Source organism: Equus przewalskii, chromosome 15 (assembly GCF_037783145.1).
Source record: "Equus przewalskii isolate Varuska chromosome 15, EquPr2, whole genome shotgun sequence".
NCBI lineage: Eukaryota > Metazoa > Chordata > Mammalia > Perissodactyla > Equidae > Equus > Equus przewalskii.
Genome location: NC_091845.1, coordinates 77,766,576 through 77,784,681, shown reverse-complemented (window position 1 = coordinate 77,784,681; position 18,106 = coordinate 77,766,576). Strand labels below are relative to the sequence as shown.

Below are 18,106 nucleotides of genomic sequence, written 5' to 3'. Positions count from 1 at the left end.
ATGGGAAAGTGGTTCAACACAGAGCTGGAGAGGTAGTCAGAGACCAGATCAGACAGTAAGGACTGAATCATGAAGATGTGATTACTGCCACCAGTTTAGAAATTCGGGAAATAAACGTCCGTCAGTAGGGGATTAGTGAAATAAATTATTGTATAACATGTAAAGGAATACTATGTAGCTGTAAAAAAAAGGAAGTTTGCTACCTACTCAAAAAAATAAAGAAGATTTCAATTTAATATTGAAATTTAAAAAAAGAAAGAACTAAAAACGGTTTAAGACCTGACCCAATGGTATATGACTTGTCCTATATGGAATTTTGAAAGATTCTTTTCGTATAGTAAGTTATCCTTTTATATGGATTTATTGTAGTAGTAATTATATATTTTGTTATATTTTGAGGATATATTTAATATATCTCATGTCAGATATGTTTTGTAAATTAGCATAGTAGTTAAGAATAGGTCTGTTGGTCTGAGATCCTGGGTTGGTATTCTGGCATTGCCATTTACAAAGTGGGTTAACTGGGCAAATACTTCAGCTCTCTAAAGCTCAGTTTTGTCGTCTGTAAAGTGCAAACAGTAATAGTGTTTACCTGATAGAGTTGTGGTTGAAGTGTATGAGATCATACATGTGAAGAACTTAGGAGAGTGCCTAGATGTGCTCATCACCTAAGAAAAGTTACAGACTGTCCCTTTCTATGAAAAAAACCTTCTAATTAGTACCACTTATCGAAAGTAGAGTGCAGGAAGAGAATACTGAAGAAAGTTATGCCAAAAACTTACTGTAGTTGCCTCTGAGAAGTGGGATTATGGCTGATATGTGTTTCTTACTTTATTGTTTTGTGTATTTTCCAAACTTTGAAACATAAGCATGTATTTAAAATAGTAATGTCTTCTATTAAATATGCTACCATTGCTGAAATTTAATTTTTAGTAGCATCTTTTTCAGCAGTGTTAGAAAGTCTTTGCAAACCCTGATCAAGTGATGCTAATCCTACAAATTTATTCATAATTATTTTTGCTTTGTTCCCTGTATTTTGATTAATGTTGTAGTGTTTTAAAAGGCTTTGTGGCCAGAGCTGTTAAATTGTGACTGGAAAGGAAAGGGGCTTGCATTTTGAGACCATCTGTGGGAGTTGCATTGTCTGAAACTGACAAGAGATCATGGCAGATGGTGAGGTCACAAAGATTGACTTTTTGAGCTTCACATAATGTGTCCATGAAGCTGGAAGGAGAAATCCGGCTTATTTTTTTAACCAGCAGAAGAGCTTGGTTCTTTAACCAACAGAAGAGCTTGGTGACAGGAAGAAGCGTAGAAGTGTTGAGTCTGGATAAAACATAATGCATCAGTGCACATGACTGCTTTATCTTTGAGGATCAGCAGTGCTGCCAGAGACGGCGACTTCTCGAAACATCCGGGGCTACATTTGTTTGCTTTCTAGACACTTGGTTTAAGTCATATATTCCACATAATTTTTAGATTAAAGACAACGTAAAACAAAGAAAAAAACTTTAAAAATCTTGGAAATGTATATTTTTAAATTAAAACGTTGTAAGCTGTTGTTCAAAGCCAGTAAAGTATTTTTTCTGGCCAGTATTTAACTTTTAATTGAATGAAGTGGATATTTATCACAATCCCATTTCTTTTTATAAGATTTATTTAATGTACTTTTATATAATTTACATTACACTTGAAGTTTTATGCTTATTGTTTCTCTCATCTACTAGGATGTCTCCAGGGCATGGAGAAATCCCTTGCACATAGTGGGCATTAAATGTTTGCTAGATGAATAAATAAATTAATGAAAGGTGTTGTTGCCTACTCTTGTTAATTTAAAAAAAAGAGTTTTTCTTAACCACAATTAAACACTTTTTTTCTGTTTTAAATTGGATTTATGTTGTAGTATTTTTCACTAGTACATGTGAATTATGTATTATTTATTTGGGAGGAAGAAGCCTTATTTGTCATGAGAAATCAGTAAACTGCTTTTTTCCCTAACGTTGATTGAGTGCTTACCTTATGCTAGGAAGTGACCTAATAATTTTCCATGTCTTGCCTCATTTAATTAAGTAGATGTACGATTACTATTTTGCTGATGAATAAGTTGAGGCACAGAGACATCAGGGTAAATTTGCTCAAGAAATCCATGCACCTTGGCTCTATTTCAAACATTTATCATTTAGGTAACGTTTAGAGGTTCCAATTGTAGCTCTGGTGAGAAGGTACAAAGGGAATACTAAACAAATGACTTTTTGTTTTGTCTAGCTCATTAGTGTGGCTAAGCAGTATTTTTGTTGGTAGTCTCTTGCTGTAGTGTGCTGAAATAGTAACACGCTGTTCATTTCTTTTATTTGTGTGAATGACACAGTGCCACTCAATGGCCCAGCCCTTAGGAAATGTAATACTGTATTGAATACTGAATATAGTAATGAAGCAGATGCATGGAGCTCTAGCCATTACAACCATGCTCTGGAATTGAAGAAATGGGTTGAAGGGAAAAAGGACATTTACTAGCCGAATCTGGTAGTCCAGCCCAAAAATGTCTGCTTATTTTTCATTGGCTGGAATTATGGCATATGGTGAACGAGGTGGAGACTGAGAGTGTAGTGTTTCTAGTTGGGCACATTTCCACCTTCACTGTCTCCTAAGGAAGAAGAAATGACATTAGGTGGGCAACAGTATCTGCCTTAGACAGATGTATCGCAGATTTCTAAAATTTAATAGGTACTTTGAATGGAAAAGACTTCGTTGTTTTTTGTTATAACTACATTTTAGTAGGTCATAAGGTAATCTTAAAAATATTGAAAATTGAATTTTTTGTGTGGTGAGGAGTGTTCAGTGTTCGTGTGAACTGGAGGGCATTTGGCACATTGACCTGGGCGATCTAGTGGTTTTCACTTAGACAGGTTGTGTCTAGTTTACTCCTGACATAACCCTGAAGACCTCAGTATACCTATTTTCAGACGAGGACACTGAAGCTCAAAGAGGTTAAATCACTCGTTCAAGGTCCCATAACTAATAAGTGTCAGAGCTGAGACTGAGGCTAAGTTCAAGAAAAATCCCTGCTCTTTCCACTCTGCTGACACTGCTGCTTTGCTTGTTGGTTACCTTCTTCAAGCAGGACACTTAGAACCAGTTGTTATTATTTTTTTTTTTATTAATGTTATGATAGATTACAACCTTGTGAGATTTCAGTTGTACATTTTTGTTAGTCATGTTGTGGGTACACCACTTCCCCCTTTGTGCCCTCCCCCCACCCCCCCTTTTCCCTGGTAACCACCGATCAGATCTCCTTATCAATATACTAACTTCCACCTATGAGTGGAGTCATATAGAGTTCGTCTTTCTCTGACTAGCTTATTTCGCTTAACATAATACCCTCGAGGTCCATCCACGTTGCTGTGAATGGGCCAATTTTGTCTTTTTTTATGGCTGAGTAGTATTCCATTGTGCATATATACCACATCTTCTTTATCCAATCATCAGTTTCTGGGCATGTAGGTTGGTTCCACGTCTTGGCTATTGTAAATAATGCTGCGATGAACATAGGGGTGCAAGGGACTCTTGGGATTTCTGATTTCAGGTTCTTAGGATAGATACCCAGTAATGGGATGGCTGGGTCATAGGGTATTTCTATTTTTAACTTTTTGAGAAATCTCCGTACTGTTTTCCATAGTGGCTGTACCAGTTTGCATTCCCACCAACAGTGTATGAGGGTTCCTTTTTCTCCACAACCTCTCCAACATTTGTCGCTCTTGGTTTTGGATGTTTTTGCCAATCTAACGGGTGTAAGGTGATATCTTAGTGTAGTTTTGATTTGCATTTCCCTGATGATTAGCGATGGATGAACATCTTTTCATGTGTCTATTGGCCATATTCATATCTTCTTTTGAGAAATGTCTGTTCATGTCCTCTGCCCATTTTTTGATCGGGTTGTTTGTTTTTTTGTTGTTAAGCAGTGTGAGTTCTTTGTATATTATGGAGATTAACCCTTTGTCGGATAAGTGGCTTGTAAATATTTTTTCCCAATTAGTGAGCTGTTTTTTTGTTTCAATCCTGTTTTCCCTTGCCTTGAAGAATCTCTTTAGTCTGATGAAGTCCCATTTGTTTATTCTTTCTGTTGTTTCCCTCAACTGAGGAGTTATAGTGTCCAAAAAGATTCTTTTGAAACTGATGTCAAAGAGTGTACTGCCTATATTCTCTTCCAGAAGACTTATTGTCTCAGGCCTAATCTTTAGGTCTTTGATCCATTTTGAGTTTATTTTGGTGTGTGGTGAAAAAGAATGGTCAATTTTCAATCTTTTGCATGTGGCTGTCCAGTTTTCCCAGCACCATTTGTTGAAGAGACTTTCTTTTCTCCATTGCATTGACTTTTTTTCTATTTCATTAATTCTTGCTCTTTCTTTTCTTCTTTCTCTGAGTTCCCGCTGATCTTTTTAAGCTCTTAAGTTGGTTGCTTAATGAATGAAAAGAAATATAAATTTACCTCTACGTATTATTTCAGCTGTACCTTACAAGTTTTATTGTTGTTTTTGTTGTCATTTAGTTCTAAATATTTTGGTTTTTTTTAATGCCTATTTTCCTTGTCATTCAGTTCTAAATATTTCAAATTTCTTTCTTTAATTCATGGGTGGTTTGTACAATAATATAGTTTTATTTTCTAAATCCATGACTTTTAACTGCTTTCTTAAAATGGCTGTTTCCTCATTTAATTGCATTGTGGAATTGCCTCTTGGAAATTTGTTGCTACTTCTTTGGTGATTTTGTACGTGGATAAATTTTGTAAATATGTGCTTTCTTTACGCATCTCTTTGATGTTTCATATCTGTTAGGTGCAGAGTTCTGTCTAGATCTGTTAGGTCAAGCTTGGTTAAAACATTAATCCTCAAAGTGAAATACTTAAATTTTAGCCTTAAATTCTTAGTTTTAATGTGTCAGGTAGTTTGGTGAATGGAATATCAGGAACTTGTGCTTTATTATTTATCTCCTATGTATAATACTGAAGAGGAAATAAATAATTGATAAATTTAAAACAGTTGTAGTGTAGGAACTTGATTTTTTTTTTTTAAAGATTTTTTTATTTTTTCCTTTTTCTCCCCAAAGCCCCCGGTACATAGTTGTATATTCTTCGTTGTGGGTTCTTCTAGTTGTGGTATGTGGGACGCTGCCTCCGCCTGGTTTGATGAGCAGTGCCATGTCCGCGCCCAGGATTCGAACCAACGAAACACTGGGCCGCCTGCAGCGGAGCGCGCAAACTTAACCACTCGGCCACGGGGCCAGCCCCATGTAGGAACTTGATTTTCATATTAGGTCATGATAGACATTGTGAACAAATCTGAAGCTACAGTGGGAAAGCAAAAATCATAGGTATAGTTCAGATCTTACTTGAATTTTTTAAATTTATTTTTTAATTGCGATAACACTGGTTTATAGCATTAGATACATTTCAGGTGTACATCATTATATATCAACTTCTGTATAAACATCATTGTATTGATCACCAAAAGTCTGGTTGCCATCTGTTACGGTGCAAATGTGCCCCTTTACCCCTCCCCGCTTCCCCTCTGGTAACCATCAGTCTATTCTCTGTGTCTGTATGTTTGTTTGTTGTTGTATCTTCCACATATCAATGAAATCAATGGTGTTTGACTTTCTCCCTCTAACATACTTTCCTTAGTATAGTAGCCTCAAGATCTATTCATGTTTCTATTTTCTCTATCACTGAAAAATTGCAAACTCAGTGTTTTATTGAAAAGCAAATACAGCTTTTTTTTCTACAAGTTTTCACTTAAGGATTCACATTCTAGCCTATAAGGCAGACATTTGGAGGCTCCATTTCTTTAAGCCCTCATTATTTATGGTCTTTTCAAGATTAAATTTTATTTTATCGTTCCCCTTGAATGTCTTATTAAAGTTTTAATTTTGAAATAATTTTAAAATAAAAGTTGCAAAAGTAGAGCAAAGAATCTGTGAATACCCTTTGCCGAGATTCACCAGTTGTCAACATTTTGCCACATCTACTTTATCGTTCCTACTTTCTCTCTATATATAGATTATATATTTTTTTCTTCATTTGAAAGTAAGTGGCTATCATACCCCTACACTCCTAAACATCTTGATGTATTCTTTCTAAGAACAAGGACATTCACTTAAAAAAACCCCACGATACTCTGATCAAAAGCAGGAAATTGTAACACTGAAGCAATACTATTATCTAGTCTGTGGAACATATTTCGATTTCTCCAATTCCTCCAATAATACTCTTCATAGCAGTTATTTCTTCTGGTCCAGAATCCAGTCTGGGATCATGTGTTGAATTTAATTTTCATGTGACTTTAGTCTTTTTTAATCTGGGATATTTGTCAGGAATCTTTTGTCTTTCATGATACTAACATTTTTGAAGAGTTTAGACCATTATTTTATAGAATGTCCCTCAATTTGAATTTGTCTGATATTTCCTTATGATTAGATTTAGATTATGCACTTTGGGCGGAAATACCTTGAAGTGATTTTATACTCCTCTCAGTGTACTTGAAGAGATCCAGGTGTTGGTTTGTCCTGTTGGTGGTGGTCATATGGTAGCTTTGATCACGTTGGCTAAAATGGTGTGTGCCAGGTTTGTTCCCTGTAAAATCTGAATTAATAGGTATTTTGTGGGGAGATATTTCAAGACTATGGAAATATCCTTTTTCTCACCAACTTTCATCCACTAGTTTTAGCATCTATTCATGATTCTTCCCTAATCAGTTCTTCTTATGATGTTTACAGATGGCTTTCTAACTGCATCATTCCTTATATTTACTGGTTGACATTGTATTGCAAAGAAGAGCTTTCCCTTCTTCCTTACCTTTTGTTTCTATCAGTATGGACTCCTGCATTTTTATTTTATTCAGTGGGTTTATAGTCTGTTATAATCTGTTACTATCAGTATATACTTTGGTGCTCACTTGTCCCAAATTGTCCAGTTGTAGGCCCTTTAAGTTGGCTCCTGCCTACCTTTGAGAGGTCTCCATCATTGTTTGAGCCCTTCCTTACTTTAGGTACAATAAAATGTTCTAGGCTTGTCTTGTACATTTCCTGCCCCAGACCTGGAATTGGCTATTTCTCCAAGAAGCCCTCATGTTTCTTTCAGTGGATTATCTAAAACAACATGGTATAATATTTCAAAGCCCAGGCTCTATTGCTTGTTAGCTGAGTTGATTTGGTCAAATTATTTATACCTAAACTCCAGTTTTGGGGCCGGCCCTGTGACCGAGTGGTTAAGTTCGAGCACTCTGCTTCAGTGGCCCAGGGTTTCGCTGGTTCGGATCCTGGGCACAGACATGGCACCGCTCATCAAGCCATGCTGAGGCGGCATCCCACATGCCACAACTAGACGGACCCACAACTAAAAATATGGAACTATGTACCGGAGGGCTTTGGGGAGAAAAAGGAAAAAATAAAATAAAATTTTTAAACTCCAATTTTTATCTGGGAAATGAGGATTAAAATGATACACATCTCGTAGTATTGTTGTGAGGATTGATTTAGACCATTCACTTAAAGAACAGTGCATGTCACATAGTAAATATGACATAAATGTTGCCTATTATTATTTTTATTACATTACTATTCCCTCTTTTTTTCCCCTTTTAACAGGATGATCTTTTAAAGAATTATTGAAGAGGAAATTTTTTTATTTTTGTGTTTTGTTTGTTTTTTAATGGCTTTTCAGAATTTTAAAACGAATACAATTTGACATGACGGCAAAAAATGTAAGTATTTGTAAATTTTTAAATGTAAGTATTTTAAAAGTGAGTTGTGCTTTTTCCTATGTATATTTTCTTCTCTATTCTGATTAATCAATTTAATTTACTGGCATTAATTTATAATTGTTTTGTTTATGTGAAGAATGACACAGTAAACCTTAATGCTATTGAATATTGTACCTCAGTGGGCGGGGTGGCATTCTTGTATGTTGCTCCTTCTCAACAGCTGCAAAATTGCTGTCTCCAGAGAGTTCCCCACCCCCCTCCTTTTTTGGTACTGTAATAAATTTGTTTTGGTACTTGCTGGAGAGTTACTTGGCCTTACTGAGAAAGTCATTGTTTTCTTTGGCTCATTTTTTCCCTTGGATTTACTCAGGGAAAGGTGTGAACTCAAACGTTCAGAAGAAGCCTGCTGTCCTCAATGAGATGATTACTGAGGGGACCTTAGACCTCAGATGTTTTAGAGAAGTTATTCCATTTTTTTCCTCTGCTTGAGACTATTGTTTATGAATCTGCTTTCTTTCAAGTTACATTCTAATTATCACTCTATGTCAGTGGGTTTGTTTCCAGTTATGGTGAAGGATTATGCCAGAAAATAAGTAGTACAACATACAAGGAAATAACTTATTCTAATTGCTCTAATGTTCCTAGATTATTATGTTGGAATCTTTGATTGCAGGTAACAGAAACCAGTTGAGGCTACCTTAAACAAAAAGGGAATTTATTATAAAGATAGAGGGATGTCTCAAGGAATTCAAGAGTAGGAATTTAGTGGGCCCTCAGAAAGATCTGAGTCCAGGAACTTGAAATCTACTGGGAATTGAAGCCCTATTTGGTTTTCCTTTGTCATCTCTGCTTGTCTCTGTGCATCTACTTCATTACTCTGTCTTTCTGCAAATCATCTTCCTCAGTTCTCCAGTCAGCATCTTGGTGTACATCTTACAGAACCAGCCTGTTCAGAGAAAGAGGAGAGTGAAGGAAGGGAGGGAGGCAGCCTGACACATCCTGTCTGCCTATGTCAGCTGCAATTTCAGTCTCCTTGGGAGGACCTCTGGCACTGCTTGAGTCTGATATCCACTCTTGGTTTGGTTAGTTGTGACCAGGAGACACAAGCGTTGTGTTGCATCAGAGGGTCTCCTTGTGTGCCAGACAAATAGTTCCAAATACTACTCATTGTACATCTAAAGAATAGCATTAAAAGAGTCCCATTACTTATCGGTATTTTCCAGCTATTACCCTTGCTTTTAACATGCATTAGTAGCTGTAAGCAGATAGAGATTTTGCTTCATTGTCATCTAATTAATTTTCTTGGGATAAATTATCAGGAGTAGTCTGTTTTGATCTAAGGTTCTTGTGTATGTTTGTTAAAGTACTGTTTGGGGAAAAGAAGAACCAAAGTTTTAGTCCATGTATTAGGAGTTTTCTTGCAGGATATTATCGTGATTTTATCTCCTTTGGAAAAAAGGTGATGTAAAAGTTATTCCGAGCAACAAGATATTTTGGCTTAAAATATACCTTGAATCTATATAATCTTCCTAGCTGTGTGTACCATTTGCTATGTTAAAAATTGTTTCCATAAAGTAACATAAAGCATTTGAACCAGTGGTAATTATACTCTAGTTATTTTATTTTGTTTGTATGTTTGGAAGAAATCAGACAGCGGGCAATGCGTTTCTCCTTCTGCTATAGCAGCCTAGAGGGGGACGGACAGTGATGACCCGACTTTCTTCTGATACCCTGGAGTGACGGACATGGAGAGATCAAGCCTCAGAAGGTGCTGAGGCTTGCGGGAAAGAATTGAAATAGGCTGTCTCAAAATACCCAATCAAGTTCACTAGCCATTCTGCAATAGATAAGAATGTTTTTGTGACTTTTAATGTGTTTTGTCAAGATACATACTGAAAGGATTATACCAGTTTACACCACCAAGGGCAATTTATTCTCCTCTCTGCCCTCCCTCCTTTCTCCAACAAATATACGTGCCTGGCACTGCTCTAGGCTCCTGCCTTCTTGGGGCTTAGAGTAGTGTAGTGAGAGAAGACAATAAATAAATATATAATGTCAGGTGATGTTATGTGTTTTGAAGAAAAATAAAACAGGGTGAGAGGAGAAAGAGTGATGGGGATGAGGGAAAGCTCTTTCAGCTAGGTGTTCAGAACAGTCCTCTTTAAGAAAATCACCTTTAGACAGAGAAATGCTCTGGAGTCTTGATCCAAGAAGGAGCCAGCCGTGTGACTATCTGGAGAAAGAGCACTCCAGATAGAGGCGGGTGAAAGTGTGGTTGTTCAAGGACCAGCAAGATGAGCAGTTTATAGATGGAAGAGAGTAAACAATGCAGAGTGATAGGAGATGAAGTTGGAAAGCAAGCAGGAGCCAGATCACGTGGAGCCTCGAAGACTGGGGTGAGGGGTGTGGATTTTAAATGTCAAGTGAGGAGGTTTTGAGGATAGTTGCATGGCCTGACTTAACATCTTTAAGTTTGTTCTGGCTCCTGAGTGAATAGACTGAAGAGGGACATAGCAGAAGCGAGGGACTCATTTGGTACTTATCCCAGTAGTTCAGACAGCGGAGTTTGGTGATTCAGGTTGAGGTAATGATATTGGAGACGGGGAAAAGTGGCTGGGTCTAGGATGTATTTGAAAGGACAGCCATCAGGAATTAGGATACAGGGGAGAGGTTAAAGAAGTCTTCTCAGTATTTGGCCTCTGGAACTGGGTAAATGGCTGTGCTATTTAATGTGGAGAGAAACTCTTGGGGAAGTGCAGGATTTTGTGGCAAACTCAGAAATTGTTTTGAACATATTGAAGTTGAGGGACCAAAAAACATCCAGATGGAGATATTGGCTAGGCAGTTTGATAAGTGACTCTGGAGCTCAGGGGAAGGCTTGGGGCTGGATATAGAAATTTTGGAGTCATTTTATATTAAATTATTTTAACGCGGTGGGACTACATGAGATTATGTAGTATGTACGTGGATGGAGAATACATGAGGACCAAGGTCTGAGCACAGGGATCCTCCAACAGCTGGGGAGGAGTTGAAGTACAAAGGAGACTCAAGGAATGGCCAGAAAGGAAGGAAGCAGTGTTGTCCTGATGATCTGAAAGTCAAGGGAAGAAAGTGTTTCAAGAAGGAGGGAGCGAGTGATCAATGTGTCACATGCCACTGAGAAGTGACTCAGATATGGAAGAGATGGCCCAGGTCTTATGGAGGTGTCGTTAAACATATGTTCAGATATTTACATCTTTATTTTCTGTTTCTCATTTTGCATTTCTCTTATGAGAACAGTTTTTTATGAAGAATTACTTTGCCTTATCCTTGCTATACTAGGTCTCTTATGGTTGCAAGTGACAGAGAGCTTATTCAAAATAGCTTAAGGCAAAAAGTGGAATGTATTGATTCACATAACCGAAAAGTCTAGAGTGCTCTGGCTTCAAACACATCTGGATTCAGGGGATCAATGTAGATATAAGCCTACATTGGCTTTATAATGCTTACCTCAGAAGAAGAGAAGGAACTTTTCTTTTTTGGCATTTATATTTCAAATTCCATTGAGAAGCTTTGGGTGACCCTGTTTGGCCCACATGCTCAGACAAGCCAGTGTGGAGAAAGAAGTGGGGTACCATAAATGGCCAGGTCTGGGTCTTGGGTCCACTTCTGCTGCTATGGCACAACTGAGGCTCCTACCAGGACTACGTGGACTGTGAGATGGATTTTTGCAAAAGGAGTTCTGCAGAGCTGGCAATATATTCATCGTATCTGGGATAAAATTGTTACCAAACAGTATCTAGTATCCAATGATATTCTTCTAGACTGAAAATACAGGTGTGTTCTAACCTAGTTTCACCCAATACACAATAAAGAATTTGAAAGATAATTTGAGGTGTAATTTTTGCCCTGTGAAAGAATCTTTAAAAAAATATATAAGCCATAGTACTCATTACAGAAAAATTAGAAAATACAGATAAAGAAAAGAAACTAGCCTAGAGATTATCAGCAAAATTTTGCCTGGAATGACATCTGGTATATAAAAAATGTGTATGTGTATATATATATAAACCAAAATGTATGTATATTATATGCTTTTTAACAAAAATGAGGTCATACCGTTTTTGTAGCCCACTATTTAACTTAATCTCTATGATGGTCTTTCTTGTTATCACTACATCGTTTTAAATGGCCGTTTTATCTATTGTATAGACATTACACCAGTTTCTTAATATTGGCCATTAAGTTATTTCCATTTTTTTAAACTTTTCATTTATTTTTGCTTACTTTTTGGATTATTTCCCTGAGGCAAAGTCTTACGAAATTGCTGGCCCAAAGGATGTTTGCTTTTTTGGGGCTTTTGGTTCATATTGCTAAATTGCATTTCAGAAAGATTGCACCAATTTTCATACGCACTGGTGGTGTATGAGAGTTCCATTTCCATTTATTTTCTTTTTAGTCTTTGCCAATCTACTCAGCAAAAAAATAGTATGTGATTTTTTTTACATTTCTCTGATTACTACTTAGGTCAAACTGGTCTTCTGTATGTTTATTGGTCATTTGCATTTCTCTTTAATAAGTTCTCTGTGTCAGTGTTGAAGTGTTAAAAGCCGTTGCCATATGAATAACAACCCCCGCTTGAATATTGCTTTGCCATTAACACCATGTTCACCTAATTATTCAATTGATCCGAGGAGCTCTTGGAGTTTGTCACACACATATGTGTTGTCACCCTCATTTTGCAGTGACTGCTTCAAGATCACCTTTCTTGTGAATGATAGAGCTGAACCTTGAGCACAGATCATCTCACTCTGAATCCTCTTTTCTTTCAGTTATGTCAATCTAGAATGTTAAATATAAGTGAGATTGTAATGCTGTTATTGGGGAATATGGTTTGATTCTTAAAAATTGTGCTTGGATGTTTTTTATTCAGTAGACATTTATTGACTACTTAGAGCATGCAACACAGTGTTCGAATATCCAGATAGAAAACTCTTCTCAGTACCTTATTAGATGAAAAATTTTACATAAAATGAGTTCTCTTTTCTCTCTTGCTCTGTGATACATCATAGAAAGATCCTTTTTAAATAGAATAAGGAAAGAATAACTAATCTTTTTAAATTCCTTTCCTAGCCAACTTTTTCTTCTCTCAAGTAATCTACTTTTTCTTTGAGTCTTTAAAGTGTTTATGGAAGCCGAAATTGATACATTTTTGGAGTTTTAATTAAATAGATTTTAGTAGTATTTAGATAAGCTCTAAATGCTAACACCTCCATCTATAAGACCAAAATTGGCATACAATATTAACTCACAATTTACCTTTGTCTTGTTAGAGTATAATTTGTTGGATATTGAGGTGCAGGTGTACAACGGCTTAAAAAGTTTCGTTTGCTTAAAAATTCGTTTGCTGCTTTACGCTGCAAAAGTTGAACATTAAGAGCAGGTGTTAAACATAACAGTAACCCGGTAACTGTGAACTCTCGACTGTGACTGTGTGGTTTTAGTTGAGGTTTTTGCCGTTATCTTTGTATAATAACAAAAAGATGTAAGCTGATGGTTTTGAAGCTATTGTAATACATGTATTAAACGGTCACATTGTGTTAAGCATGGAATATATTAAAGGACTTCTTTGCCTTCTTTGCTTTCTTTTTACAGTAGAACACCAAGAAAAGTTTTGTCTTCCTCTTTTTTTTTAATAGCAGAAGAGTTTTAAAAGGGGAGGCCTGTTAGTGATCCCACACTAAACTCTTGGCATTTACAGATTGAGCACTTTATATTTGTGAGCCGCTCTGGAGATCCATGTCGGGGTAATCTGTTGCAAGGGGTTTATTTCTGACAGAATACTTAGAAGAAAGTAGACAGAATTAAGAATCTACACCGTTATGTACATAGAGTTAAGAAGCTGTGTTTTAGCTATATTGTAGTCTTCGTCTCAGCTGCTGTCATAAAAACTTAGTATTAGATGCTAGAGATAGGTTTGCATCAGAATTTCTTTTTCATGATGTGAATGATATGTAGAAATATTTCTGGTAACATAAAACAAAAAGAAACAGCTATTAGTAGAGCATTGAATTACCAAATAATGAAATAATTTGCTCTTACATTATGAAATTGTAAAGTATCAAATGAGTGCTTATGAAGAATAATGTTACAGCAGTGGGTAGTTTAGAAACCTAAGTCCAGTGTACAGATAGAAAGTGGTAGAGCTTTGTGTGCTGTACAATCCTTTTGGTGTGGTAGTATTTCGAAAGGACGTTTGAGGTCCTAAATTAGCATTGATGTTTCAACATCACAAAACTACAAGGATTAAAACAACAATATAATAGTAATAGTAGAACCATTTATTGGATGCTTGCTTTGTGTTGAGTTTTCAAAGATGAAGAGTTTTTTTTTCTCCTGGCTCTATAATAAATTTTTAGAACTCTGTTTGATGACACTACCATATTTAGCTCTATAATTTCAAGTAGTCTAGTGGACATCACATTAAATGAAATATATTGTCTAAAGCTGAATTTATGAACACACCTGCTCTCGGTAGTCCCTCCAGTATCATACTGATAGCAATAAATGTTAGCGTGGGTTGAGCACTTTGTGTCAAGCACTGTCCTCTATGCTTTACATGAATGATCTTACTTAATCTTTCTAACAACCTGAATTGGTAAGTACTTCTAGCACCCTCCGATCTGCAGATAAGAAGACTGAGACAGAGAGCGTATGTGACCATGGCCACACGCGTGGTCAGCTTGATGAGCCAGCGTATGAACCTGAGCAGTTGGACTTGAGGCCTGTGGGCCTGAAGTCTGCCTTGTGGTATTAATGGTCTTTATTTGATCCATTACATGTCCTAATGTTGAAAAGCATTATAGGCAGTGATTATTAAGGGAAGCAATGAGGGTGGAATTTTGGGATGTCTGTTGGCAACTTCACAGCTGCCACATTACTTGCTTTCAAAAAAGCATTAGTAAAAATCTGTAGATCTCAGTTCTGCTCATAAGTAACATTATTTCATTAATTTTTATCTTAATCTGGAAATCGTGTTTTTCCCATTTCAAGCAATATGGCAACATTGTTAAAAAATCCTACTCCTATAGTTGATATAATTAATTCATTTTTATGTGACTATATGTAATATTTGATATGGATGTCTGGTGGTAGGTATAAAATAGCTTATTAAGTGATCACATAATACCTAAGATCCTATTTTTTTAATTTTTTAAACTATTTTATTTAGGTTGGTTTGAGTTCCACAAATGCAGAACTAAGAGGATTTATAGATCAGAATCTCAGTCCAACAAAAGGTAAGGACAGTTGAATCAAAATTTTCTACATTGAGCTAGTTTTATTGCATTTGTTTTATAAAATATGCAACTACATGAATTACTTTATGTATAATAATAATTATATAATATCACTGTGTTGTGTTATCATATACCAGATAACTTGTATCCTGTGGAGTCATTCGCCTCTGAGGGGTGGGGGAGAGTGAGAGCGTGACTCTTCTCCGCCTTTTCCTGAGTGGTGTCTAAGTGCATCCTTGATCAGTGGTCCTGTCACAGTTGGAACAAACTATTCAAGCCATTTTCTTCTTCATTTTATTGTTTGAGAGCCCTACTTTTAAGTGATTTAACGTGTAAGGAAGTATAGTAGACTGAATTAATATATGTAAAATTCCTGTGACTAGTATATGGTTTACTGTGGGAATGCTTATGTCGGAAATCTGACCCACCAGTACAAGAATTTATGCAGGACATTGGCAGTATCTTTCAATATGTGTCTTTCAATAGTGTCTTTTAGTCTGTAGAGATTACATATTGAAATAGTTATGGTTGAAACAATATAATGTCTGGGATTGTCTTCAAAATAATCCACTGGGGGAAGAAGAGTAAAGTGGGTGGAATTATAGATAAAACAAAATTGTCTGTGAGTTGGTTAATTGTTTAAACTGGGTGATAGCTATGTGAAGTTTCGTCATTCCTTTCTTCTTTTGTATATGTTTGCAATTTTCCATTTTAAAAGGTAGGAACAAGATTTATGCCATTACAATACAAATAGCTATGAGAGAAAGAAACATCAGCTTCCTCAAAGGGTGTATGTCTAAGGTAGGCTATGTACTCTGGAGAGAAGGCTAGAGAAGTCTGTGTTTCAGTACAGTGGTCCCCCTCAGCCAAGGTTTCTCTTTCCACGGTTTCAGTTACCCATAGTCAACTGCTGTCTGAAAATATTAGATGGAAAGTGTGAGAAATAAACTGTTCATAAGTTTTAAATTGCGTGCTATTCTGAGTAGCATGATGAAATCTCATGCTGTCCCGCTCCCTCCCACCTGGGACATGAATCATCCCTTTGTCCAGTGTATATGCTACCTGCCCCTTAGTCACTTAGTAGCATCTCCGTTCTCAGATTGACTGTCACAGTATTGCAGTGCTTGTGTTCAAGTAACCCTTATTTTACTTAATAATGGCCCCAAAATGCAAGAGTAGTGATACTGGCAATTCACATATGCCAAAGAGAAGACAGAAATTGCTTCCTTTAAGTTAAAAGGTGAAAGTTCTCGATTTAATAAGGAAAGGAAAAAAATTGTATGCTGAGGTTTTTAAAATCTATGGTAACTTTTATAACGGTGTATTGTTAAAATTGTTCTATTTTATTATTAGTTATTGTTGTTAATCTCTTACTGTGTCTAATTTATAAATTAAACTTTATCATAGGTATGTATGTATAGGAAAAAACATAGTGTATATAGAATTTGGTACTATCTGCAGTTTCAGGCATCCAGGGTCTTGGAACATATCCCTCACTGCTAGGGGGAACTTCTGTATAAAAATGTCTAGCTTAATAATAAAAATAGTCTGTAGAATTATTCTAAGAATTTAAATATGTCTTGTGAAGCAATGAAAGAGATACTTCAAGCCTTGGTGCTTCTCAATTTTTTTCTAATTTTTATTGTGGTAGAATACACATAACATAAAAGTTATCACTTTAACCTTATTTATTTATTTTTTTTTGGTGAGGAAGGTTGGCCCTGAGCTAACATCTGTTGCCAGTCTTCCTCTTTTTGCCTGAGGAGGATTGTCGCCAAGCTAACATCTGTCCCAGTCTTCCTCTATTTTCTATGTGGGGCACCACCGTAGCATGGCTAGATGAGTGGTGTGTAGGTCCGCGCCTGGCATCCAAACCCATGAACCCTGGGCTATCGAAGTGAAGCACATGAACTTAACTACTACGCCACTGGGCTGGCCCCCACTTTAACCAGTTTTAATTGTGTAGTTCAGTGGGATTAAGTACATTCATATTGTGCAACCATCACCACCATCCATTTCCGTAACTCTTTTCATCTTACAAAACTAAAGCTCTACACCCATTAAACAGTAACTCCCCATTGCCTCCTCCTCTAAGCCCCTGGCAGCACCATTCTACTCTCAGTCTCTATGATTTTGACGACTCTAGATACCTCATATAAGTAGAATCATACAGTATTTGTCTTTTGTGACTGGCTTATTTCACTTGGCATAATGACCTTAAGGTTCATCTATGTTGTAGCATGGGTCAGAATTTCCTTCCTTTTTGGGGCTAAACACTATTCCATCGTATGTATCTACCACACTTTGCTTATCCGTTCATCTGTTGGTGTACCCATGGGTTGCTTCCCTGTTTTAGCTAATGTCAATAATGTTGCTGTGAACATGGGAGTACAAATACCTTTTCAAGACCCTGCTTTCAATTCTTTGGGGTATATACCAGAAGTGGAATTGCTGGGTCATGTGGGAATCCTATTTTTAATTTTTTGAGGAATTGCCATTATGATTTCCACAGTAGAATGTACTATTTGACATTCCTACCAACAGTGCCCAAGGTTTCCAGTTTCTCCACATCCTTGCCAACACTGGTTATTTTCTGTTTTCTTTTTAATAGTCTTCATCCTAATGAGTGTGCGGTGGTATCTCAGTGTGGTTTTTATTTGCATTTCCCTACTGATTAGTAATGTTGAGCATCTTTTCATGTGCATATGGCTATTTGTATATCTTCTTTGGAGAAATGACTACTGAAGTCCTTTATGCTTCTCATTTTTTTTTTTTTCTCATGATGGCATACATAGAAGATGATAACATTTATTGGGTGCACTAGGGCTAAACAGAGGAGGCTTAAGGTCAGGAGTAAGCTAGCTAGGAGCTCCACCCGCCCCAGGCCACTCCTGGCTGCCCCAAAGATCTGAGGAGATCAGTGTCTTAGGACACCCACAGCCTACTCACAGCACACAGTTGGGGATCTCTGCTCTAATCTAATGTAATAGTCAGGTCAGGAGAAGGAACTGGGAACCACAAGCTTGGCAGATATGGAGAACTATCATATTTAGTAGGGAATAATGGTGATGCAAT

General features: G+C 36.7%; 1 protein-coding gene across 26 annotated transcripts in view; it reads left to right on the top strand.

Annotated features, from left to right (window-relative positions):
- TFDP2 (transcription factor Dp-2) overlaps positions 1-18,106 on the top strand; it is a 179,184-nt gene that overhangs the window by 36,916 nt on the left and 124,162 nt on the right. For 17 of the 26 annotated variants that reach the window (XM_070576224.1, XM_070576221.1, XM_070576218.1 and 14 more), the window contains exons 2-3: positions 7,639-7,754; positions 14,965-15,031. The exons of 4 other annotated variants lie outside the window; for them this stretch is intronic. In XM_070576224.1, the coding sequence (XP_070432325.1) occupies positions 7,740-7,754; positions 14,965-15,031 (82 nt within the window). In that variant the 5' untranslated portion in view covers positions 7,639-7,739. The remainder of the gene's footprint in view (positions 1-7,638; positions 7,755-14,964; positions 15,032-18,106) is intronic. 5 more of the 26 variants (XM_070576251.1, XM_070576241.1, XM_070576249.1 and 2 more) reach the window with 1 other exon arrangement.